At 44.9% G+C, this 25,273-nt stretch overlaps 2 protein-coding genes across 9 annotated transcripts in view; one reads left to right on the top strand and one right to left on the bottom strand.

Annotated features, from left to right (window-relative positions):
* Positions 1 to 401: 401 nt before the first annotated feature.
* RHBDD3 (rhomboid domain containing 3) lies at positions 402 to 7,683 on the bottom strand. Of its 6 annotated transcripts, none has more exons than XM_077160646.1 (6): positions 7,204 to 7,683; positions 4,764 to 4,953; positions 2,311 to 2,694; positions 1,250 to 1,412; positions 861 to 1,145; positions 402 to 772 (listed from the first exon to the last, which is right to left on the bottom strand). In XM_077160646.1, the coding sequence occupies exons 2-6, from the start codon at positions 4,909 to 4,911 to the stop codon at positions 595 to 597; spliced, it is 1,158 nt and encodes a 385-aa protein (XP_077016761.1). In that variant the 5' UTR covers positions 4,912 to 4,953; positions 7,204 to 7,683; the 3' UTR covers positions 402 to 594. The 6 variants fall into 6 exon arrangements, with proteins under 6 accessions (XP_077016761.1, XP_077016764.1, XP_077016760.1 ...); XM_077160649.1 differs by lacking the exon at positions 7,204 to 7,683 and adding an exon at positions 7,013 to 7,172 and having other exon boundaries at positions 1,250 to 1,406; XM_077160645.1 differs by lacking the exon at positions 7,204 to 7,683 and adding an exon at positions 7,013 to 7,171.
* EWSR1 (EWS RNA binding protein 1) overlaps positions 7,075 to 25,273 on the top strand; it is a 33,105-nt gene continuing 14,906 nt past the window's right edge. Inside the window, exons 1-8 of one of the 3 annotated variants that reach the window (XM_077160639.1) lie at positions 7,075 to 7,493; positions 11,436 to 11,472; positions 11,600 to 11,651; positions 13,888 to 14,011; positions 18,205 to 18,391; positions 20,766 to 20,933; positions 22,479 to 22,690; positions 23,631 to 23,811. In XM_077160639.1, coding sequence (XP_077016754.1) covers positions 7,481 to 7,493; positions 11,436 to 11,472; positions 11,600 to 11,651; positions 13,888 to 14,011; positions 18,205 to 18,391; positions 20,766 to 20,933; positions 22,479 to 22,690; positions 23,631 to 23,811 — 974 coding nt within the window. In that variant the 5' untranslated portion in view covers positions 7,075 to 7,480. The remainder of the gene's footprint in view (positions 7,494 to 11,435; positions 11,473 to 11,599; positions 11,652 to 13,887; positions 14,012 to 18,204; positions 18,392 to 20,765; positions 20,934 to 22,478; positions 22,691 to 23,630; positions 23,812 to 25,273) is intronic. The other 2 variants (XM_077160637.1, XM_077160638.1) reach the window with 2 other exon arrangements.

The raw sequence follows: 25,273 nt of genomic DNA, 5'->3' as shown, positions 1-25,273 counted from the left end.
GTGGGGCTCAGCAATCACCCACCAGTTACCCACCAACCATGGAGCATTCTGGGCCAGGGCCAAGAGACAGACTGATTCAGCCCCTGTCCAGCAATGGGGAAGCCGTGGGCAGTCAAGGGAAGGCATTCCTGAGGAATCGGGGGAGACTTCCTGGAAGAAGTTCTCTATCTACACAGATCTGAGACCTGAGAGATGGGTAGAAATTGGGAGTCTGGGGGACTAAGCAAGGAAAGGGAACAATGGAGAATGCCACTTGGCAGAGGGTCCAGCCCAGCCAAGGCCAGCTTCCTAGAGGCTGCACCAGCCAGGACAGGAACTGCCATTGGTCATCCATTCACTCCATTCATTGATTCATCCTCCTGATGCCAACACAGAAGACACAACTGCTGCCTCCGAGGAGGTTGAGGTTGAAAAACTGCTTTTTATTCTAAACAAGTGCCAGGGCAGGGTGCTGAGGGATCATTCTTTTCCCCAGATGTGGCCTTGTGCCCCACCAGGACCCTCAGTGAACAGGGCAGGGGCTTAGGCTCCCTGCCCTGCAGACCAGGCCTCCTATCACCGAACAGCCTACCTGTACCCCACTCTCCACTTGGACTAGGGGGGTCCAGGGCCCTCGGGGTAGGCAGTCTGTCCCCTCCCCTCTGTCACCAGTGCCTCGGCCTCCACCTGCCCCCCAACCAGCAGAGATACGGCACCCTCCACGCGGCCTGTGGCTGCCAGTGCCACCACTGCCTGCTCCGTGGGGAAGCCCATGCGCTCCAGCTGCTGCAGCCTGGGGAGGATGAAAGGACAGGGAGGCATGTCGGGGCCGCCCCTGACCCGTCCACCAGGAGACCCCACCCCTGCCTACTCCACCTTACCGCAGTGAGGAGACGGAGGACTTTGGCAGCCATAGTGGGCTTGTGGGCCCCTGGACTGGTCCCTCACAGAGTGAAGCCTGAATTCCCTCCTGTAGTCTCTGCTCGTCCAGAGCGGCCCACAGTTGAGCCCCTGGGGGGAAGTTGGGCGTGGCCCAGCCCCCCACCTCAGGGGAGCTGTCCCAAGTCGGCTGCATGGACCCCAGGCCCGGCAGGAATGGGGCTGCACCCTCGCTGTGGGCCCAGAAGCTAGGGAAGGTCACATAAGCAGGGTCAGGGGTGGCAGGCCTAGACGGGCAGAGGCAGAAGAGGGGCCTGGCTGTCGGCCACTGCTGCCACTCCCGCCCTCAGGCCCGTGTCCTCAGGACCACCCTCCAGCCAAGCAGCCTCACCTGGCTCTGGGGGCATGGGTGAGAGGCAGCTCTGGTGGGCCACCTGGGGAAGGAAGGAGCCTCAGTGGCCAGCACACAGCCAGCAGCCTGCACAGGCTGCCCTCCTGCAGCACCTGCAGCCGCCGCTCTGAGAGCTCCAGCCACCGGAAGGCCCCGGCTGCATCTGTCTGCCCAGAGCAGGGCAGTGGGTCAAGGAAAACCAAACAGTGGCTGGGGGTGGAGCTGCCCCACACGCCAGCCTCGTGCCAAGCATGTGACTGCATTCCCTCCCATCTCTTCTCACTGACCCTACAGGTGGACGTCATCGCCCTTAGGGGAAAGGACCTCTCTGCACCTCCTCAGTTGAGGGGGATCAGCCCTCCCCCTTGGCCACCCCCTAACCTGCACTCTGTTCCCGGAGCTCCATGAGCCTGCTTGGGTCAGTGACTGCAGGCCCATCCTTCCAGTAAGAGGTCCCACTGGCGCATGTGTTCCTTGCCCGCAGCCAGGCCAACACACTCCCCACTCCAGGATTCAAACAGGTTCGGCATTGGTGTCCCAGATGTTAAAAAGACTCTGCTCCTGGCAGTGGGAACCACCCCAGGGGATCAGCCTGTGCCTGTTTTCCCCAGCAGACAGTAAGCATCCTTGGAGCAGCAGCCCATGTTTAATGCACCACTGGCCACAGCTCTCTCCCCCTTCCAGTTCCTAGGGAACCCTATTCTTGCTCGCATCCCTAGCTGTTGCATGCTCTGTCTGGCATACATTCTTTTTCCACCAAACTCATGCCGCACATCTCAACTTAAGACACTATCTCCTCTGGAGAGCCTTCTCTGAGCTTGGGTCCAGGCAAGGTGCCTTCTTGCGCTACCCCAGCCCTCCCAGGCTCTCCAAGGAGCCCTTAAATTGGCAGGGGTCCCTCCACCAGGCCACAGGCTCTCCAGTCCCCAGCCTGGCACAGCAGACTCAGAGACAGTCCTGGAATGTGTGTGCACAGCATCCTGTATTGCTTGGGTCTCGCAACCTGGAGGCCCAGCTGCAGAACCCATACCTCTCCACACGGCCTGGGTGCCAAAGGATACAGGCCAGGCCAGCAAGGAGACCACAGAGAAGCTGCAGGAAGGGCGGCTCGGAGCTGAGCAGTGGTGTCAAGGTCAGCAGCAGCCATGGCAGGAGCCACGGTGGCAGTGCCCCACGGGGCCCTCCAGGGTGATGACTCTGCCCAGCCAGCATGGCCAGGTGCACGGGCATGTAGCCGCAGCCCCCGGCTGCATGGGGCACCCCAACGCCCGCCAGGAGCACAGCCAGTAGCCCAGCCACCAGGGCGAGCAGGACAGAGGCATACAGGAACCGTAGGGTGCCCAGGCGGCATTCCTGCTGCCAGCCCAGTGCTGGCAGGAGCAGCAAGCTCAGGAGCAGGCCTGGCAGGGCTGTGTGGCCCAGGGCGTGGGTCAGCAGCCTGTGTGCTGGGAGAAAGGAGGGGCATAGGTGCAAGTTGGGGGCTGCCCTACCGCTAGGGCTAACTTCTGAGCCAGCTTCCCCTCCCCAGGAGCCAGTCCACCCACTTAACCTTCATGGAGGGGACCACGGGCTTCCAAACACTGGGACAACTCCCCTGTTGTGTTATAAAAAGTCCAGACCCACTAGTCTTCTAGTGGCTTCTCGCCAGCAGCCACTGGTGGGCTCTTGCTATATCCCAGGAACTGGGGAGGGGGGCGTTAAGTACACATTTGCTGAATCCTACACCCTGGGAGCAGGGGTGCTGGTAAGACTGCCTGCCTGTTTCAGTCCTTGTACCCGCCCCCCCAATTCCCAGCTGGTGACCTTAGACAAGCCACTTAACCTCCTTGAAACCAAAAATTATTTGGTTTCCTCCAATGTAAATTGGAGCTATTATTACTGGAAAACGGGTGCTTAGCTGGGGTCACTCCTGGAACCCCCAGTACCTCCTCCCCCTCCTCATGCTCAGCTGAAGGCCTTACCTCTTATTTCAATGCAAAAGGGAAGCTGTCAGAAAAGAACTCCCACCCACTGGCTCCCACCCCACCCTGCTCGACCTCCACCTGAGTCCTCTGCCCTCTCTTGGCCCGGGGTGAGCTGGGCACATTTCCATCCAAGGCCAACTTTCCCCAGGGACCTAGGCCCCATCCCTGTTTGGCCACTGCAGGGTGCATCCCACTCCTACCAAAGTCATCTCTCTTCTGCAGCACTGATATTCCTGTCCTGGGCTGTTCCTGTCAGCTGTCAAGCACACTGCAGGTCTTTCTCTCCAGCCACTGCCCCATCTCTGCTCCTATTTACAGCAAGACTACTAAAAGTCATCACCCTTCACTGCCTCCACTGCCTTTCCTAGTCATGCCTGTCCCCTCCACTCTGGGGAAGCCACTCTTGCAATGAGCTATACATGGCCAGATCTGATGGGCAGCTTTGTGTCTACACTCACAGACATATAACATGGTCATCCTCTCCAGTCTAGGCTTCAGATGTCATCAATATGCTGATAACTCCCACATTTCTATCTCTGACACAGAATCTGCTACCTCCAGTCTCACGTGTCCAACAGCCAACTCACTCTCCCACTTGAATGTAAAATCAGCATTTCAGACTTCACATATCCAAAAGCCAAACTCTACACTGGGTTCCCTGTTGCAGTAAGTGGTTAACTCCATCCTCCGAGCAGCTCAGGCCCCAACCAAACCTCCTGCCCCTGTATTCTCTCACCCTCAGTTACTACCCCCAAAGCATCCCCTGCCTCCAGGGCCAGGCCATTATCTTGCATCAGGATCTTTGCCGTCACCCTCTCACTGGGCTCTTGCTTCAACCCGTTCCCACTTCAGTTGGTTGCTCACAGCAGCCAGGGGATCCTTCCAATGCACTCCAGTTGGAGCTGAAGTCCTACCACAGACCTCAAGGCCCCACATGCGCTCCTGCCCCCCCCCCTCCCATTAACCCCATTCCCATGTCCTCCTGGCAGTCCCACAAACACTCTGATGTATTCCCACCTCAGAGTCTTTGTCTTGCTGTTCCTCCTGCCTGGCTGGCTGCTAGCCTTGCCCCCTGCAGGGCTCTGGAAAATGCCACCCTGTCATGAAGGCCTTCTATAAGAGCCCTATCACTCACAGCTCCCCCCACACCATTTCACCTTCTTCTCAGCACCAGCTATGTATTCACTTGTTCATGTCTGTTTCCCCCTTCCAGAATGTCAATGCCATGAAAACAAGGACCTTGCTTTGTTCACTATTGCATCCCCAGCACTGAGCAGTGTATGGTACATGGTAGATGCTCAATGAATATGTGCTAACTAAATGATTGGATGGATGGATAGGTACTCATCAGATTCTAATTGTTTTGTATTATATAGTCATTCAGGGAACTGCTTGGGCAGCTCTGTCCAACTGTCCTTGATATAAGAGGAGCTGCTGCTGATATCCCTAGTTTCCAGATGAGGAAACCAAAGCCCAGAGATGGCAAGTGACTGGTCTTGGCTCCCCAGCAAGTCTCCTGCCTCCTCCAAGGCCTCGTGGATGGCCCTCACCCTGCCAGGGTTCCAGCAGCAGCTCCGGAGCCAGGGCGAGGCTGGGGCCAGCCCCCACCAGCCACAGACCACTCAGCAGCAGCATCAGAGCTGAGGAGGCCAGGGGCATGACCAGGGTCGGCAGGCCAGAGGTGCCTCTAGCATACATGGCTTGGCTGAGGGTGGTCGAGGGAGGTCCTGGGGCTGGATGCTGGGAATAAAGGAGAATAGTAACAGTGGTTATTATCATAGACTTTATCTCACTGACTCACTCTCAATGACCCTGCCAACAGCTCCATGTTGGAGATGTGGAAACTGAGGCTGGAGAGGCAGGCCACACAACCTGACCATGGCAGAGTTCAGACCCTAACTCATATGCCCAGCCACCTTGCCATTCTGCCTGCCCCTGTGTGAGGATGGGCAGTGGTTGAGAAAAAGGGCCCTGAGTTCTGATGGGCACTGAAGAGGAGTCAGGGGTAAAAGGCACAGAGCCAGGGAAGTCAAATTGGAGCCCAGAGCTCCCAGAAACAGGAGTGTAGCCCCTCAGGGAAAATTCAGGGCCATCTCCAGCCCTCCTATGCCTCCCTCTTCTCTCTGGGTGGGAGTCAGTTCATGCAGCCACCATCCCCCATTCCTCCCTCCACTGTGCCCAGCCTTAGAGCTCCTGCCATTTGGCAGCCCTAGACCCAGGGGGTGGAGCCTGCAAGGCAGTGTCTGCAAAGCGGGCCAGCCAGTGGGCAAGTAGATTGGAAGGAGAGTAAAGTCAAAAGAGTTGGAGGCAGGGAAACAGGAGTCCTGCCCCCTGCACCTCTACAAAATGTCACGGGATTGAGAAAAATCGCTTCCTTCGGCACAGCCCCTCTGGCCCTGGCCTACTCTTTCCCAAGGAAGGTTCCATTCTCTGAGTTTCCCCAGATCTGAGCCTCTCTCCTCCTAGGGTGAAGAGCAAAAGGAATGGGCTAAAGCAGGACCAGGCCCACAGCTCCCACTCAATAAACATTAGTGGCTAATCCTGGAAGGCAGGTGGAGTCACCAGCTCTGGGTGGCCAAACTGGCTCACTGCCTGGGCTTAGAAACAACTCCTCCAGCCTGGCTGGTCCGAGCTCTGGCCCACTAGTGCGCAAGACAAGGCCTGTCCTCCCTCCTCCTGGCAGCCTGTCCTCCCTCCTCCTGGCGGCCTGTCCTCCAGCCCTGCTGGAAGCCCCTCACCGCTGGCTAGGCCACCCTGCCTCAAGCCCCCCAGGAAGTAAGACCCTAGAGAGACAAGAAACGCTGCCTCACCTGCTCTCTTGCCAAGAGCATCCTTGGCAGTGAAACCCACCTGCCAGTTTCCAGCAGGAAAAATATGGAAAGCTCCTCCATCTGCAATATGCTTCCCTCTGTCTCTCCAACTGGCAAACTCCTATTCGTCCTTTGAAGTCTAGCTCAAAGGTCCCCTTGGCCTCCTCCGCCGGCCCACACTGGGGATCTTATCCTAATTTATGAGCACAGCTTGGCTTATCTGTCCTCCTCCTAGGCAGGCAGTCTGAGATCATGGAGGAGCCTCCTCTCACTTATCCCAAGCTCCCCAGGGTGCACCCAGCACTTCATACGTGCTCACCAAAAGAAAGATGCATTGGCTCCGGGTCCCACTAAGGAATTTGGGGTGAGACCTGTCTTTTGCAAGTGCGAGCCTTGCCCTGAGGCTGGGTCTGGGTCCAAGGCCCATCTGCAAGCCTTCTACTACTTTTTCACAATCACTCCCTCCCAGGCCACCTTGCACGTCAACATGCATGGCTGGGACTTGAACTTTTTGGGGCCCAGATTCTTCATCTATATAATGGGACTGTCAACGATCAAGCCCTGCCTACCTTAATAGGAAGCCGGGAAGACAGAATGGGAAGACAAGGACGGAAAAGTTCTTCCGGAGAGTGGGAAGGTTAAAGGTCCCAGGGTATGGGTCAGACTTTGTGACTTTGGGTCAAGTACCAAACTTCCTTGGGCCTCAGTTTCCCCTTCCGTAAAAACAAGGGCGTTAGATGGGGATGACGAAGGGACCTTCTTAACTTCGACCGTTAGTGGGGGCCTCTCGGGGCCGGGCTTAGCGTTCGGACCTCCCACCCAGCCTATGAGCCCCCGGCCCCCTACCACGCTGCCCGCACCACGTGTCCAGGGTACTCACTACAGAGCGCGCCCTCGACCCCGGGGAGGCCGCGCGGGGCACCCGCCTAGGAGTCAGGACTCTACCCCACCGCCAAGGCCCGGGAGTCCCGAGCCCATTCCTCACACACCTGGCGCGTGACCCCTACCGCCTGGCCGGCACGCCGCCCGCCGATTAGTCAGCAGTTGTCCTAGGCCCGGATCCCTTCCCCCAGCTTTCCCGCCGCCCTCCGTTTCCCTCCAGGCCAGACTCTTCACAGACGGTCCCTAGAGCCAGAGGACGTAACCATTCCGAACAACCCAGCTTCGTGCGGAGAGTTACCTCGGTTTGATACCGAGATCTGTTCAACGGCCGCTCCGGCTCCTTCAGTGCTGTTTTGGCCCGCACGTCACATCCGGCGCTCTTTAGAGAGTACTAAGACTAGAGTTGCGGGCGGTAAGGGCGAGAAAGCTGAGGTTCCTCCTTGTCCTCCCACACCCCCGTGGCCTGGTCCCATGGTAGCGTCCGAGGTTGCGGGCTTCGCGCCTGCGCAGTGCGGCGCCTAGAGGGAAGGCGAGAGGGAGACGGACGTTGAGAGAACGAGGAGGAAGCAGAGAAAATGGCGTCCACGGGTGAGTGAGGTGGAACCGCGGTCGCGCCGGCGTCGACTGGGACGCCCAAACCAGGGGCCACTCGTCTCTGGAGGTGGCCGGGGCGACTGAGTGGGGTTGCCGAGAGGGGTCTCAGTTGCCCGCCACAGCCGGACGGGCTTGGAGACCCGTGTTTCCCCCCCTCCCCCACCGGGCGGGACGGTTCTAGAATCTTCCGGCGCCTCCCGCGCGCGGGGGGCTTGCGGCGGCGCGCGGTGACGAGGGCGCGCGGGACCCGTCGAGGCCTCCATTGTGTGGCGGCCGTCGGCCCTGCGCTCGGGGCAGCCCGCCACGTGGGCGGGGCCTGCGGCCTCTGGGTCGCTGCGTGGGGCGCGGGGCTGGAGGTGGTTGCTTGGTTGGGCTTCGAGTTGGCGTCTGCAAAAGTCCGTGTGGAGGCGGCCCGGTTGGCGCGTGGGAAAGCCGTGGACCCGCTGCCTGTGTACCCTACCCCCTCAAACACACGTTTCCTGAGAGGTGGCTCGAGCCCGAGGGCGACCCTACCTCCAGGAGAAGCTTAGGGGAAAAAAACAACAAACAAAAAAGGCGTCGCGGATTTGTGGGCCGGGGGGCGCCGGCCTTTCGCTCGGCCTATGAGCGGGAGCCCCGTCATCCCTAAGGCCGGGTCGGCTGGGGGAGTCCGGAGCCACCGAGCTGCTCCCTCCACGCGTTCCAGCCCCAAAGCTGAGTTTCTGCTTCACTGGGCGCTGGGCGGAATGTGCTCCATCTTTTTGAACCCCACAATCGGCTGCCCTCTCGGGCTTTTTGGGGTTTTTTTTTTTTTTTCATTATTTGTAAACTCCACTTCCTCCTTTTCTCAAAAGCTATTAAGTGATTCCTAGAGTCCATTTTTATTGCAAACGCCGAGGGAGATCTGTTGTATAATAAGGCCAGTCTGGATTGCGAGGCCTGAATTTCTATGGAAAGAAATTTCTGGGTTCTTCGACCTAAGAGGAACAAAAGGTCGGCACCAGTATTTGAATTGTGCTTAAGCAATCGTTTCACGCGTTTAATAGCCTGCGTCGGGCCGATAGGCTTATATATTTTGTGGGCTGCTAAAAGAAGAGGGAAAAGAGGCTCTCGGTAGACATGGAAAGAAAGCCAGACTTGTGAACTCCAGAATGTGATGTGTGAGGTGGTCCTTGGTGCATGGAGAATTTTTAAAAAGTGTACTTAAGCACCTGCCGTTTTGCAAACTGTCCATTCCCTAGCTGGCGGTTATCTGCTAGGTCCAGCAGTTTTGCCTCTGGAGATATTCTTAGGCCTCCTGATTCCTGGCCTTAGAAACAGAGGAGATGAGAGGGGAAGACAGGATAACCTCTGGGTCGTTCAGAGTTTTCTTCAGAAAAGGGTCCGTAATCTAGCAACCTAAAGATATATTTCTCATTTTACCGTACTGTGTGATTAGTAAAACGGGTAAATGCTGGCTGTCCAAGTTTGGGATGGGCAATGGTTGAATGTTACTGTCCCTGCCCTGCTGAATCCTGGGGAGAGGGGTGCAGATGTGTACCTTCAGCATGGCTGGACATGTTTTTCGGTCAGTTTTACTCAACTTCCATTGATTGTTGTTGACTGATTTTTTTAAACTACAATTACAATTGTGCTTTATGCAGACACAATAGTATTAGGACAGGGATGGGAAGTGGTGGTGGTGTGAGGCTTTGGGGAGTCATGTAACTTTTCTGGACCTTAATTTTCTTTCTTGTAAAAATGAGTGAACGAGGCTAGATCTTTTAGGGACTTTTTGAGTCCTTAACTTCTGACCTTACAGCAAAGCATTTTGGTTTCCACAAAGTTGCCCCATACTGACTCTAATGCATTATGTAGTTGAATATTTAAATCTGCACAGTTTAGACAGTGACTGCCGTAAAGCTGCTGTCTTGGGTAATAATGCATGTTTTCCCTCTTGTATATATCATATATAGAAAAGCACCTAAAGCCTATGTCCATTGGAACACAAAGAATTACAACGCAGACTCCCCAAGTAACCACCACCTAGGTGGAGAAACAGAATATTGCCAGTACCCTAGAGGACCCCCTGAATTCCAGCCTCTTTCCTCCTCCCAACCAGTCCAGTATTTCTAGTGAAGTCTTCAGCTGCACATTTGGGAATTAAAAAGAGAACACAATTGGTCACTAAATAATTTGACCGGGGTATAATTGAAGCATATTTGAGGCCATATAATATCCATGCTGTATGTAATTCTCATGAAACAAACTTGCCATCTCCCTTAGGAATTGGTGAGCCCACTAGGGTAGGGTGAAATCTTCTAGTTTCATGCCAGTCACATCTTCAGTTCCATATCATCTTTGCCAATTTTATGTTTTACATAACTATTCTTGTGTAAAAGTCCTATTGCAAACAGAATTTACATGCCAGCGATTTAGAATCATTTCTCATTCAGAAACCTCAACAAAATGTTGGCTGAAATATATGTTTTCACATGCTTTATTGGTGTGTTTATTTTGTGAATGCCACATGGAAGAAATGGTTCGGTTTACTTTTATATGTCACATAAACGTCATGAATTGTAGTGCTGATGAAAATGCCTTAAGGCTATCTTAAATCAATTTGTTCAATATAGGTAGCCTTTGGGCAGTTGATTTGTTAATGTTGATGATTCAGCATCCTGGGGGGGGCGGTGGAGGAAAGAAAGTGTCAGGTGAAGTTTGTGAGATGGAGAAAGATAAACCAACTGAATGAGATGGATTCTGTAAAATACACCCAGGCCAAGATAGAGGGCTCTGAGGCCAACTTTGGATGGAATGGGGTAGAACCACACCATAAAAAGCTGAACTATAAACTGTCGCGTTTGGATGGTGGACTACTTCCTGATTGGAAGAGAGAAGACCCTTTTGTCCTGTCCTTTTGGCAGAACCATCTTCAAACAGAACAAAATATGAATTCTTATGGAGAAGACAGATGAGAGAATTGGGCAGAATTTTAAAAAATGTTTGTTTTTTTTTAACTGAATTTATCTAAGTTTATTTCACTAGTGCTGTGAAAACTTATTAGCCATTTTACTTTATTAACCATTTTATGTTTTATGTTTTCACTACTTGTAGTTCACCCAGTGAGCCAGAGTTTTTAAAGTCCCTTGTCATACATGTTGTAAATACCCACAAAAATATATATATATTTAGAAGAAAAGGGAAGACAATTTGTGGCTTTTTTTTTTTAGGTTGAAATCACTTTGAGTTTTTAGATGAAATGGTGTTCTCTCAAACCAAATTACTGCAAAAAAAAGGATTGAATGGCTTTCTTTGCCAAATTCCAGGATTCTGTGTTAACTCTGCTTCACTGCGATTTATTTACAGATTTGCTCTTACATATTTAGCAAACCTTTTTAAATACTAGGTTCTCGGGTTTTTTTGTTTTTGTTTTTGTGTGTTTTGTTTTGTTTTGCCAGTATCCTGCTAGGGAAGTATAGTTAGTCTACCTTGCAAAGTGAGAGAGTAATAGAGAAAGTAGTTTTTGAAGAAATAGATCTAACTACTAATGTAACCATTCTGAAGTTAAACGTTGAAATACTGTTGCATGCCTCATTTTTTTATGAAGATAAAACTTGTAATCCTGTCATTGGGTCATATTCTGTTAGTCTTAGCGTGATCACGGTCATGTATTTGAAATGACAGCCAGTGGTTGAGAGGGGTTTAGTGGTTATGGGAACATGAAAAGTGTCTCTGCCAAATCAACTGATCTTGACCTCATTAGCTGGCACCAGGCTCAAACTTTCTGAGTGTAATTGGCTCAGACTTATTTTTTGGTTTGGTGTCAGGAGATGAGAAGTCCTCCTTTGGACATGTGTTAGCCTATAGGCCTAAAGATTAAACAGTTTAAAGAATTTTCCTGCCACCTGTATTCCTTCCCCTTCCTTTCCAGTCTCCTCTGACTTTCACACTATTTTCTCTCCTTGTTTCCTCTAGATTACAGTACTTACAGCCAAGCTGCAGCCCAGCAGGGGTAAGTCAGTGTTTTACAACAGTATTTTGTTTGTGGTTGGTTAATGTTTTTGGAGTATGAGATGTAAAGGATATAGTAATGGCATGTGAATGTTCTGTATTCAATTCTTGCATGTACTCTTTTACAGCTACAGTGCTTATACCGCCCAGCCCACTCAAGGATATGCACAGACGACCCAGGTAATCTGTTAAGTATTTTTATTGAGATATCGTCACACACGCAATCCATCTGAAGTATACAATCAGTGGCTCACAGTATTATTACAGAGTTGTGTGTTCATCATCATGATCATTTTTAAAACATTTGCTTTGCTCAGAAAAAGAAATAAAAAGAAAAAACCCATACTCCCTACCATTTCCTCTCATTGACCACTACTCTTTTTTTTGACTCCTCTCCCCTTTGTTTATTTTTTGTCTATATTTTTTTACTCATCTGTCTATACCCTGTATAAAGGAGGCATCAGCCACAAAGTTTGCATAATCACATGGTCACATTGTAAAAACTATATAGTTATACAGTCATCTTTAGCAATCAGGGTCACTGGAATACAGTTCAGCAGTTTCAGGTACTTCCCTCTAGCCATTCCAATACACCACAAACTAAAAAGGAAATTCTATAAAACGCATAAGAATAAAGTCCAGGATAACCTCTTGACTCTGTTTGAAATCTCTCAGCCATTGAAACTTTGTTTTGTCTCATTTCTCCCCCCTTTTGGTCAAGAAAGATTTCTCAATCCCATGATACTAGGTCCCACCTCATCCCCGGGATTCATGTCCCACATTGCCAGGGAGATTTACACCCCTGGGAGTCATATCCCATGGTGGGGGCGGGCAGAGTAGTAATTTTACTTGCCAAGTTGGCTTAAAGAGAGCGGCCACATTTAAGCAACAAAAGAGGTTCTCTGGGGGTGACTCTTAGGCGTAATTATCAGTAGGCTTAGGTTCTCCTTTGCAGAAATAAGTTTCATAGGGGCAAGCCCCAAGCTTGAGGGCTCAGCCTATTGAATTGGTTGTCCCTACTGCTTTTGAGAATATCATAAATCCCCCAAATAGGGAAGTCTAATATTGCCTCCTTCCTCTCCAGAGAATGAAATCCTTTTTTATTCTCTGTCCAGATTGCTCTGGGATATATTGGAATATCACACTAACCTGTACAAACCAAGAAGATCTCACACCCTATTCAAGATTTCATGTAATTACACCCAGTTCGTCTTGAAGATCAATTGCATATAGCTGAATCTTCAAGTAAAACGTTAAAATGATAGTTAGCACAGGTCTTTTTCGAAAATTAGATAATGGAAAAGTGAAATAGTAATGTGTTTGTAATCATAAGATCCCCTATTTAAACTTTCATAGTTAAAAGTACGAGGGAATTCATCCTGCCATTTATAAGTGAAACCATCCTGAAGGTGGGAATAGCTAGTTATCCATAACTTTCTAGTTTATTTGCTATCTCTCAAAGTGCATATCACATGCCCTGTTCAATGCTTGGTTCCTCTACATGCTTTATTATGTTGAATTTTATTATCACAGCAGCTCTGTGGAGGGAGATGATGTTAATGGCCATTTTGCAGATGGAAAAATTGCTGTGCATAGAGATTTTGTAAGTTGTAGGTAGTTGTGCAGTAAATGTCGGGGTCAGCCCTCAAGTCGAAGCTGCCTGGCTACATAGTTCCTGAACTCTTTCCAAGACATGAGTCTTGAGTCTGTGTTTAAAAGACTAGGCCAGCAAATTCTAGAATTAGCCTCCCAGTATACTCACAGTCACCTTGAATTTTGAAATGCCCATGGCATAAAATGGATACTAATAACTATGCCATGGAAACCTATTCTAGGACAGCCAGAATGTGATGCCTGGCAAATCTTACATAATTATTCATGCAAACAAACCTGAAAGAACAACTCGTTCCCTGCCGGGTTTTAAGTATTGTCATGTTCATACAGTGTTTTGGTTTATTTTCTTTGAAGTAGCCTGACCATCTTTGTGTCATGCTGCAAATCTTGTTTTCAAAGTTACCTGACAAATTTCAGCCTCATCTTTTTCTCTCTTTGTCTTCCTAATATTTGTTTCCAGTTACTGAAACTGTGCTACAGTAAGTACTGGCAGTTGTACACCTGTGCCCCTATTGCTTTTCCCCTTGAGAGTGACTTGTTAATCATTGTATAGTTAACTCAGATTTTGCCTAATTATCTCAGGAGTTTTTTTGTAATTGAGCTTACAGAAATATGAGTGGATTGGATGAGAGCTAACAAGTGTTCATAATCCTCTGATCAGTGGTTTTAAAAATGTTTTTATTGGAAAGTATTTTTTTACTTTGGTTCTCCAATATAGAAACTTAGAAGCAAATCAGTCATTTCAATGCTAAAATACAAGGTTTTATATATAAAGTTCTTCTGTCTGTTTTCTTTGGAGCAGGCATATGGGCAACAAAGTTATGGAACTTACGGACAGCCCACGGATGTCAGCTATACCCAGGCTCAGACCACTGCAACTTATGGGCAGACCGCCTATGCGTCTTCTTATGGACAGCCTCCCACTGGTAAGACATGCCTTGGAAAGATTGTTCGGTCACATTGACTAGGGCATTGCTAAGAGGCTTGCTACTGGTATTCTCATCCATAGGTTGGCATGTGGGGATCCTTTTATTTTGAGGAGGAGGTATTTTTTTTCCCCTTATAATCTCCTTGAGGGATCGATCACTAATAGAAGGGGGGGTGGGAAAATTTCCAAAGGAGAAAAAAACTTCTTTAACTGTTTTGTACAGTGGTTTGAATGTTCTCACGTGACAAAATGGAGAATATGTAACAGATGTGCTAATGCTAATACTGGGTAAGAATGAGCCTTCTTAAACTGAGCTGCTTAAAAATCAAACGTTTTCACATGTTTGCTTCATCTGATAGTGTACCCTCTACTTTTTGTTTTGTGCTTTCCACAGTAGAAGGGACCAGTACAGGTTTGACTATCCTGCTCATTCTTGCATGGGAAATGCTTTCCATCTTGTCTAACCCTGTAATGTTAACCCTTTAGGTGTTTTCATTTGTTTAACCCCCAAATTTTCTAACATCACACACAAGGTGCTAATGGAAATCTGCTTCAGGTGCCATTTGCAGATCCATGTCCTTTTCTTTACCTGGTTTGGGAAAGGGCTTATATTATTTGTGTCAAGCCTTAGTAATAATAGTTGTTCACCTTCCCAAAGGTATTTCAGGTGACTATTACCTCCTGTTCCCTGAAGGATAAATTGCATGAGTAGATTTATTTAGAGGCACAGACTCCCACCCCGCATGCATCATGTTTGTCTGTTGGTTTCCAGTCGAGACATATTTGGTTTTCTCTTATGAGTGTTATGAATTATTTTATTCCACAGTATGTCTTAAATATATATAATAGCATTCTAGGGGGCTAAAAAATGAAATAGTCTAAGAATTAGAATAATTTGTATCTTGATACTGGGATTAAGAATGAAATATGTGAAAAATAATTTATTTTGTCTTATTACAGAAGAATGTTTTAAAATAAAAATCTGAAAGATATAAAAACCTCTTATTTTCAAAATAATTTCAGTTCTTCAAGTTATATAGTGTATCGGGGTCTTTAGTAGGGGGAAAGGAACACCTATCTATAACTTATATCATTAAAAATGTCATGAAAAAAATTTTTTTTTATTACCCAAAAAAATGTCATGAATTTGCTGGGAAATACTAACCTATCTGATGGTTATCTCGACAAGGGTGGGAAATGTTTATGTAAACTTACCAGTGATGTTAGTTGGAATTGTGGGAAGAGCTAGAACCAAAACCATTCACTTTTTTAGCACAGAATTTTGAAATTGTGGGATTAACTTTACATACTAAGCTACTATGTTTTAAAAAGAAAAGTGATTTTTTAAATAAATAATCATCTAGTCTTTCAAATCCCTAGCTCATTTTATAGGGATGTAATGGAGTCGTTTATAGGAAAAGCAAAGTATCCCGTAGGTACTCTGAAGTCATGTGTTGACATTGAAATTTTCAGTGAGCCCTGAAAATAAAAATGTAGGACATTCTAATACAGAAACCACTCGCTTTGATGTGCAAGAGATTACACTTAATAACAATAATAAGGGATGTTTATAAAGATTAATTATACCTGTAGGAGAATTTTCATTATCTCCTATTTATCCTCCTAATAACCTTTGGGGCAAACTTACACCTGGTAAGCAAACTGAGACTGAGCAAAACTAAGTGGCGACCCTAACAGGTAGTAAGTGGGTGCAAGTACAAACTTGACTATTCTTTCCTTACCTTGTGCTGCCTTTGCACATACAAATCATTAAGTAATTATTGGAAAGAATGTTTAAGACCCTATTCTTCTCTAGAAGAAAGAGGCTATATAAATAAACCTCAAAAAGTTAATTGGAATGAAATTTGTAAACATTAATTTTTAGGATTCAGGTTGAACAGAAATTTTGGTCAGTTCGTGTAATGTTTTTTTTACTTTTAAAAGTCATCAGCATATAGATGTGTTGCCTTTTTTGCTGTTGGTGTTTTTTGTTGCCATTGTTTTGCTGTTGATTTTTGTTCATTTTGCTTGGCTGCTTGTGTGGGGTACTACAGATTAATTAAAAGATCATTAATTAATCCCTATAATCCTTTAGCACTACTATTGCTGCATAGTTTTATGACATGAGTTATTGCCCTGATCAGTGTGGAGTTTTTTGTATTTAATTACTCTTATAAATCTTATAGATGGCCTGTCATGTAGGGAGATGAATCTGAGTAGGAGTTTTAGGGTAGGTGGATTTAGAGTCTAGTTAAATTTAAGTAAATGATATATAGAAATTCTACTTTTTGCAAGATTTTTCTGAAAACCTACAACTGCTCTAAAAAAGAAAAAAAAAGACAAGCTTAAAAAATTTAAACAAATGAGTGGTTTATATGGTTGGCCTTAGGACTCTACAAAAAAATTTTAAATAAACAGTTTAGATAAACAGCTATGCCAAGTCAGAAACATTCATTGCTTGGAGCACCCTATTTTTGTGAAATATACTTTTAAATAATTTCCTTTCAACCCAACAGTTTTGAGAAGGAAATAACTGTTTTGTGCATAATTAATTTCAGAGTTTTCATAAAATGTATTTGTTTGGGATGAATAGGAAAATAATATTCTCTGTGTTCTAAATGGTGACATTTCAGATTGTACTAAGGGAAGTTACTATGTATTTTTGCTTAGTACGTTGTTTGCTTTTTAATAAAAATGAGAGCACTTTATTCTAACTAAACATCAAGGCCCAAAATCTTAATTAAAATGAACAGTCTTAATTCACCATCTGTTTTGAAAGAGTATAACTTTTTTTTTTTTAACTTTAGTGAGATTTGACTTTTCCTTTGATGAATATAAATGTTGGCGTCTAGACCAGACTTTATTGTCTGACTGACTTGTGCCACAAACCAGGAGAAAGAGTAAGAGGGAGTAGAATCCAACTACAGAAAAAGGGATCCAGTTAAGGGCTACAGACCTAAGGATTTTATTGTCACATTCCAAGCCCAACTCCCAGAGGGTAGAGGGAGGGGCATGAATCCTGCCTAGTCTGGCAGAGGCTTATGAACATCTATGGGAATAGACGGGGAGGGATACAGAAAATCAGGAGGGAACTCATCTTGGGCTGTGACATATCTGTGAGAGCAGGTCTTCATGATGCCTAGTTAGGGAGACTGCTGAGTGCAGGGTGAAGGGTAGAACTCCAATATTACCTCCAATATTGATGAGCAGGGAAAAGGCCCATTTGCTTTGTGGTAGTAAGAAAGGAATGGAATTGGGTTGCTTGATGGCTAGCCTAGAATCCCAAACAAGTTTTGTGTAAAAACATTTACCTTTTAGGATTTGTTTTGGAAACTATTAAGTTTAATTTAAAACAGTTTACCCAAAAAAAGGTTATACCTATGAAAAAATAATTTGTGGCATATCTTTTATTGTCCCTTTTCATTTCAAACTTTAGTTGTACTACAAATGTTTTTCAGTTGTTAACTGAGACAAAATTAGCAATTCTTAGGGTGTTCAATCAAATGTTGCTATCTACCAGTAAAAAATAAATACATGTTCTTCAGAATTTCCTATTTTCCTTAAGTTAAACATGAACTGCACATGATGCAGTACTTGGGACTGAAGGGAAGTAATTAAATGAATTGCTACCCCAAATGATAGGTTTTATTGTTAAGCCTAGTACCTGGATCATTATTTTATTTTATAGCTGTTCTCAAATGCTCTGTCATTTACCTTTTACCACCCTTTCTGGGATTATTCCTGCTTGAGGTTTAGTATTTGTTTTTGTAATCACATAGGTTAGTTGAGCAAAATATTAAGACTTATTTGTAAAACAAGTACAAAATTAGTGGCAAATGCTGATTTATTTCCTGTTGAATGTTTGGAGGGGGGCAGGGGCGGGCAGAAGAAAGGAGGCAGAAGGAGTCCTGTTTCTATAGCAATACCAACATGTGAAGGAACCATACTTGATCCCCTCCTTTCTGTTAGGTGTCTTTTTAAAGCAAATCAGCCAGTGCTTTGCTAAAAACTGGGGACTTTCAAGGAACTTAAGGCTTTAAATATTGGTTTATTGATGCTCTTGCTGAAGGGGAAATACCTAAAGGGTATTCAACCATGATGGTTGAAAGTAAGTGTCAATAAATAAGTGTCTGGGCAGATATCTTGCAGAGTAGGGAGGCAGAAAACTGATGCACCTCTCCTTTGTTCTAGGTTATACTACTCCGACTGCCCCCCAGGCTTACAGCCAGCCTGTCCAAGGGTATGGCACTGGTGCTTACGATACCACCACTGCTACCGTCACCACCACCCAGGCCTCCTATGCAGCTCAGTCTGCTTATGGCACTCAACCTGCTTATCCAACCTATGGGCAGCAGCCAGCAGCCACCGCACCTGCAAGGTAATGCCACACTCACCTATTCCTGACAAAAGATTTCAGATCTTTGTTTTACGCAGTGTACTTAGGTGACTGCTTCATAGAGTATTGAGGGAACGTTGATTTCTGATTTGAAAGACTTTTTTAGGGAATGAACAAGAAGTCAGCTTGAAACCTCCACACAAAGCATCAGCCTCTGGTTTGAGGAGGGAACGAGCAACTCTGCACATTTAAAGAATCCTTGACTTACTTAGTTCCTCTTTAATGGTTACTCTCTCATATTCTTGAGTGTTGGCATGTTCTTAAAGTTGTTACTGTAACTAATGTCCTCAAACAGACCACACAGGCATTCCTCTAGTAGAGGAATGGAGCCAAAAACAAGGAATGCCACTGGATGGGGGTCTTTTTGTTTTGTTTTTTATTTTGGGGGGGATAGTAGGAGGCGGCTCTTGTTTTTACTTTTCTAAACCCAGAAGAAAATTGGGTTTGTGATTTTCCTCACATCAGAACAATTGATTAAACTGTTTTTGATAGAATTAGTTTTATTGACCTATAATGGGGAAACCCTACCTTTCTCTTCAGAAAAGCATGGTAGTTCACAATGGCATTATGTAGTTCAAGAAATAGTCATCATCTGACCCAATTGTCAGGAAAGGTTTTGTCCATATCCAGAAAGCCAATCATTGCTCAGGCTTAACAGTTGACGTGATTTTCTCTACTTTGGAATTTTAAAAAACTATAGGCAGGTATAAATTCTTAGCTAGGTACCCTGCAATGGAGTGACACAGGGCAAACACTGTTCATATGCCATGACTGATTAGCAGCAAGCAAACAGTATTATTATCTAATAGATTTCAGGTCTTTGCTTTAGGCAGTGCACTTAGGTGACTCCTGCATGGAGTCTTGAAGGAACATTGAATTCTGATTTGAAAGAAGAGTTCTTAGGGAATAAATAAGAAATCAACTTGTAACCTAGACATTTTTGTCTCCAGTAGAGGTAAAAAGTTAGGTCTGGCAAACACTCCTGAAATTACTTCTAAAATTCCCAGTGAGTAATCAGAGCTGCGTGGTAGTTGATACCTGCCAGACAGCTTATGCAGTAGTTAAGTTGAATTGACTGGCTGCTTCTTAAGAGGGTCAGTTTCACTTGACATGCACATTTCAGTGTGGTCAAATGTGCAAAATTATATTTGTTGTTTCATTGCAACACTATATCCAAGCTGGAGAGCTTTATATATGAATTGGTTTTTAGTAAACCATCCTCTTCATCCTGTGTTTTGCTCCCCTCCCCCCAGTCCTTCCTGTCTGTCATGATCAGTGACAGCTGTTCATTTCCACTGGAAAAGGGGGCTCATGACCTATTAGAGCTCTGTGGTGAAACAAGTACCTCCCATGCTCTTTGATCTGCCTGCTGATTCTTGGGGCTCTGCTTAAAATAACTCAGGTTTGCTCTGCTACAAGCCTCATGCAAACTGTTAGGGCTAGAAGTTAGTTAAAAAAAAAAAAAAACCTGGGTTTTTCCTTGGAGTTGGGATCGGTTATCATCACATTTAGAAATACTTCCCAAGTTCATCTGAGCGTGAGTCTGTATATGTGTGTGTGTCCCATACTTCAGAGATATTGTGGGCTTAGTTCCAGACTACCCTAATAAGCAAGTCACACAAATTGTTTGGTTTCCCAGTGCATATAAAAAGTTATATTTATACTATACTGTAGCTTATCAAGTATGCAATAGAATTATGCCTTAAAAGCATGTCCATACCTTAAAATGTAACACAGAAACACAAAGTGGATACATACTTTTTGAGAAATGGGGCCAATAGACTTGCTCAACGCGGGTTTGCCACAAACCTTCCATTTGTAAAAAAGGCAAGTACCTGTAAAGAGCAGTTAAATGAGGTATGTCTGTCCTTCCCTTATGAAGGTTTAGAGGTTAGATTAACTTCTGGCAGTTCAAGTTAAATGTTTTTCTGGTCTGTTCTTGGTTGGAGAAACAAAGAAACCCACAGATCCCCAATATAGTTATAAATGCCTTGGAATTGATGTTTGTCTTCAATCCCCTTTGAAGAAAACAAAACATTTTCTTCCCTAACAATCTCCCCTCCCAGATCTCTTAAATTGGTAACGCAAGAGATTTTAACTGCCTTTTGTAGGTATTGTTAGGAAACAAGTGGAGCAAATTGATGTCTCTTTGATGGATATGATTAATTCTCCCTCGTAGTGTTCTCTTCTGGCAAATGCAATTAGACAGACATGGGGTTTGATGTAGTTTATTTTTCAGTTTTACCTAATTCTAGTCTCATTCCTATCATTGTATTTTGCTCTTAGATTTGTAAAGTCCTTAGCCAAAGTTTTGTGGTTTAGAAATGAAGTCTCACTTTTTTATTTCTCCCTTTAGACCACAGGATGGTAGCAAGCCTGCTGAGACTAGTCAACCTCAGTCTAGCACAGGGGGTTACAACCAGCCCAGCCTAGGATACGGACAGAGTAACTACAGTTATCCTCAGGTACCTGGGAGCTACCCCATGCAGCCAGTCACCGCACCTCCATCCTATCCTCCTACCAGGTCAGTCTCTTCATTCTCACCGCCAAAGAGCTAATAGAATAACAAAACAGGTGGGCTTTTTTTTTCAGGTTATTAACCAGCTTGTCTTGGCCTCTTCGGGTAAGGTCTGTTTTTGAACTCTTCAGTAAATAACTCTATGTATCATTATGTTAAAATCTCAGTCCTTGGTTCTCATAGCGGTGACTGGGATCCAGTAACTATTTCTAAGTACAAACAAAACCATTCTTGTCAATCTAGGTTCCTCCATTTAATTTTGCTCTCCTGTTAATGCAGAGGATTGAGAGGCAGAAATATTTGAAAGTAGTTGAACAGTGGAAGTCACCTCCTCCAGTATAGTTGGGATGGTAGTTGTTAGTTAAATCACAGGACGTTATTTAAAAATAAGAAGTCCTTTATCATTTATATTTCACTTAACACAAATAAATGTCTTGATATTGGGCCAAGGGCTTTTGTTTTGACTGCAGGTTTATTTGTTATACATTTTCTGTCTTGCATTAATCAAACCAGCAGCCACAACATCTACTTTTGGTTTCTTAAAAGTAGAGGACGAACTGCAAGTTGTTTCTTTCACCCGCATTTTATTTGAAGCAGGCTTATAATTGAATTGTCTGAATTGTGTCCTAAAAGGTTAGTTTAATTTTACTAGAAGTAACCTTTCCTTTTTTGTTGTTTACACTCATTTATCAGTTTACACATTGAAGTTTAAAGTACAACAGACATGAACAGGTTTAGGAACAATTAACAGACACCCGGGTAAGCAGTTGTACACAACTTGAAGCAGAAGTGGGCAATGTTTATGACTGTTCTTCCACAGAGCCACCCCATATACCTGTTATCCTGAGAGCAAGTAATCTGATGTGTTGAGTGAGGTACATATAGGTCAAGAGAGACCGTTGAAATCATACAGCTTTTGTGAGAGATGTGTACTGGAAGCCTAGTTTAGTTGAATTTTAAAATATGTGGTCCTTTTTGTTTTTCTTTATCACGGTTTGTCAGGAGTTTAATTCCAGTTCTTTTAAGCCTTATTTTGTGCAAGAAGTTGGAACTACGTAGGAAAGCAGTTTGAACATTTAGATGAATCTTCAAGGGAAAATTACCATTTTTATGTGTCCCTCTACCAAGCATTGTCACCACTCAAGGGAATTATTGGACTCAAGCTTGGAACTTGCATTTAACTCTCTCTCCTTTTCCTCAGTGCCCCTTTCCCTAGGTCAGCCTTCCTCTTGTGCACATATATGTTCTTTTCCCTGGATATAAGAAGGACTTAACTGTTAAGTTTGCCTTGAATATGGTTGAAAATAACTACTGTTCTAAATGAAAGTGGGGAAGGGGAGGGTATCAGGTTGGGGATTATAAGGGGAGATTCTGACTCCCTCCTATTTAAAGCTTTATTGTTTTGAAAATAAAAATATTTTGCTATTTTAAATTCAATCTATGAATATGTAGAAAGTAACTACACATTTAAGGGTATAATGTTTTTCTTATTCAGGGGGCTTGAAGAAGAGACTTCCTAAAAAGCTCATTTGTTTTTGTTTTTTCTTTCAGCTATTCCTCTACACAACCGACTAGTTATGATCAGAGCAGTTACTCTCAGCAGAACACCTATGGGCAGCCAAGCAGCTATGGACAGCAGAGTAGCTATGGTCAACAGAGCAGCTATGGGCAGCAGCCTCCCACTAGTTATCCCCCCCAAACTGGATCCTACAGCCAGGCTCCAAGTCAATATAGCCAACAGAGCAGCAGCTACGGGCAGCAGAGTGAGTTGCTAAGAGAGAAAACCAAATAAGAATGATTGTATTTGGAGTTGCTAAACGTGGGGAAATGCTCTTTACTGTTATTTACTTTTGGACTTCATGAGGCATCTATGTCCCAGTAAAGACTTAACTAATTTTCTCCTATTTAATTGTTGTTAGTATGCCTTGAAAAAAACAGGAAAAAGATTAACTAACCAAAGAAAATGTTTCAGACCCACCACACTGCTCTCTCTGGGGGAGGTAATCATGCAGTGATTAAAGCTGGCATTTCTTATGGCCTGCCCACTTCATGTTATTAACTTAGCAAGAGCAGGGCAGGCAGCTACTGAAGACGACAGCAATTTTGATAGTGAAGTTGTTATATGCTTTTGTGGGTTTTTTGATAACCATAAAGAAAGTAAATCCTCACAAAATACTTCTAGTTCTTTTGTATGGAAAATGATTGAAAACTCGAAGTATCTTCATCTGGATTGTATATCTTTTAAATTACATAATCTTTCCATGGACATTTCTCATATTCCAGATGTAAAAGGAATAGTGCTGGGTTCTGGGTTTTGTTTTTGTTTTTGTTTATTTAGGCCCAACCCATAGCAACATGCTAAAGCCTTAAGAAAGCTAGGACTCTATTTTTGTTTCTTGAGTATCATTTAAACTGCTTTTGGAGACATCTTAGGATACAGAACCCTGAAACTGTATTTTAGCCAGAGGCCTTTTTGTTTTTGTTTGAAAATGGTTTATTCCAGGCTAACTATATAAGGTTATTTGAGCCAGAAGTTCTTGAACTTCAAGCCTGCTGATTAGGGGTGTTTTATCATGATTTGAAGAAGATGGTGGTACCTTGGTTAGTGCCTTGCAGTTGAGAATTCTGTGATTCCAGGACAGAGTGCATCAGGCAATGCTGTAAATGCTGGTTCATGGCTTACAGATGTGACTCTTTCCTCAGGTTCATTCCGACAGGACCACCCCAGTAGCATGGGTGTTTATGGGCAGGAGTCTGGAGGATTTTCCGGACCAGGAGAGAACCGGAGCATGAGTGGCCCTGATAACCGGGGCAGGGGAAGAGGGGGATTTGATCGTGGAGGCATGAGCAGAGGTGGGCGGGGAGGAGGACGCGGTGGAATGGGGTAAGAGCAAACCTTTTCTCCTTTTACATAATTTTGTTTCATCCATAGGATTTTCAATGGAAAGAAGGGACTGAAAGACATAAGAAATTTATTTCTACATTTCCATGGACAATCTATTGAGCTCAAGCCATCTTCTAAAACATGGAAATGTCATCTTTGTGGCATACATTAAGTGGCAGCTTGCTTTTTTCCCTGCCAATATACTCTGTTGGGTTGGGGAGAACAAAGAATGGTTTTGAAACTCGAGCTTTCAGTTCCCTTCGTGGTTTCCAGAGGTAAAACAAACAAAAACCTCTATGGGTAATAGACTTGGGATGGAACACACACAAATCTTCTCATAACCCTAGGTTTTTAACTAATTGCCTCTGAATGGTTGTCTTGAAATACCTGGTGTATAAACTGCAGAAAAGGGGTGCAGCTGTTTTCCACAGTGTTTGTCCCCAGCTTCTGTTTGTACTTGGAATTATTGAACATAATGATGAAGATCTTGACCCCATAACCCTTAAAATATGGTGTGAGGTACACCTGGTGCATAGAGTTTGGTTGGAGCACAGAGAAATCCAAGCGCTTTTTTGCAGAGTAATGTATCTAATTATAGAAACACTCTCCCATTGGAGATTTTGAGAAGTCTAAATCGGTTTGACCATTTTGATTGATGGCACAATCTGGTTTAGAAAACTTTGTTCAAATCAATAGTATAACCCTGCTACCTCTGCCTGTCCCTTCCCTTCCTCCTCCCGTGCCCTCTCCCCTTTCTGGTGTCTATGCTTTTGAAGGTGAGGTATAATGTTGGTCGTTAAGATAATCCAGAAGGCTTAGTTCTGTGTGTGTTCTTTCCCTGTAAACCCTAGTTAAAAGTTATGCAGAATGTATAAATTGTATTTGGTACCACAGTTGGTTCAAGGAAACAATGAGTTAGAATTTTTTTCCCCGTGGAAATGGATTTCAAAATTAAATCTCTAGAATAAGTTAATCTTTAACAGTCATATTAGCAAATCTATACTATTAAAAATGTTAATACTGTTACACATATTCTGCATAACTTTAAAATAAACTAAAGTTTTCTGTGAAATCTTTATTGGAGCAAACAGTCATTTTACAACATGCAAAAAATTATGAATAATTTGATAATAAAATCTATCTTCTGATTTGGAGAATATCATTCCATTATAAAGGTTTCACTTCTTTATGGATGTTTTAAAATAGATGTAGACACCTGAAATTACTATCATCACGTCTCTAGTAACTGGAACTACATTTTTCAATTGCAAAAACAATTTCAAGCTTATTTTAATATTCCAGACGTAATAATTTTACTAATTTTTGCTGGACTTTGATAGTAGAGGGAGCCCCTCTTTCTGGATGAGAAGTCTCTGGGAGCCATAGGAAAGATCGTGACTTTCCCCATAGGTTTCCAACAGACTGTGAAGCAGTTGGTTGGCTCCTACGGGGACAGGACCAG

Source organism: Tamandua tetradactyla, chromosome 5 (genome assembly GCF_023851605.1).
Source record: "Tamandua tetradactyla isolate mTamTet1 chromosome 5, mTamTet1.pri, whole genome shotgun sequence".
NCBI lineage: Eukaryota > Metazoa > Chordata > Mammalia > Pilosa > Myrmecophagidae > Tamandua > Tamandua tetradactyla.
This window is presented reverse-complemented; position numbering and strand designations above follow the sequence as displayed.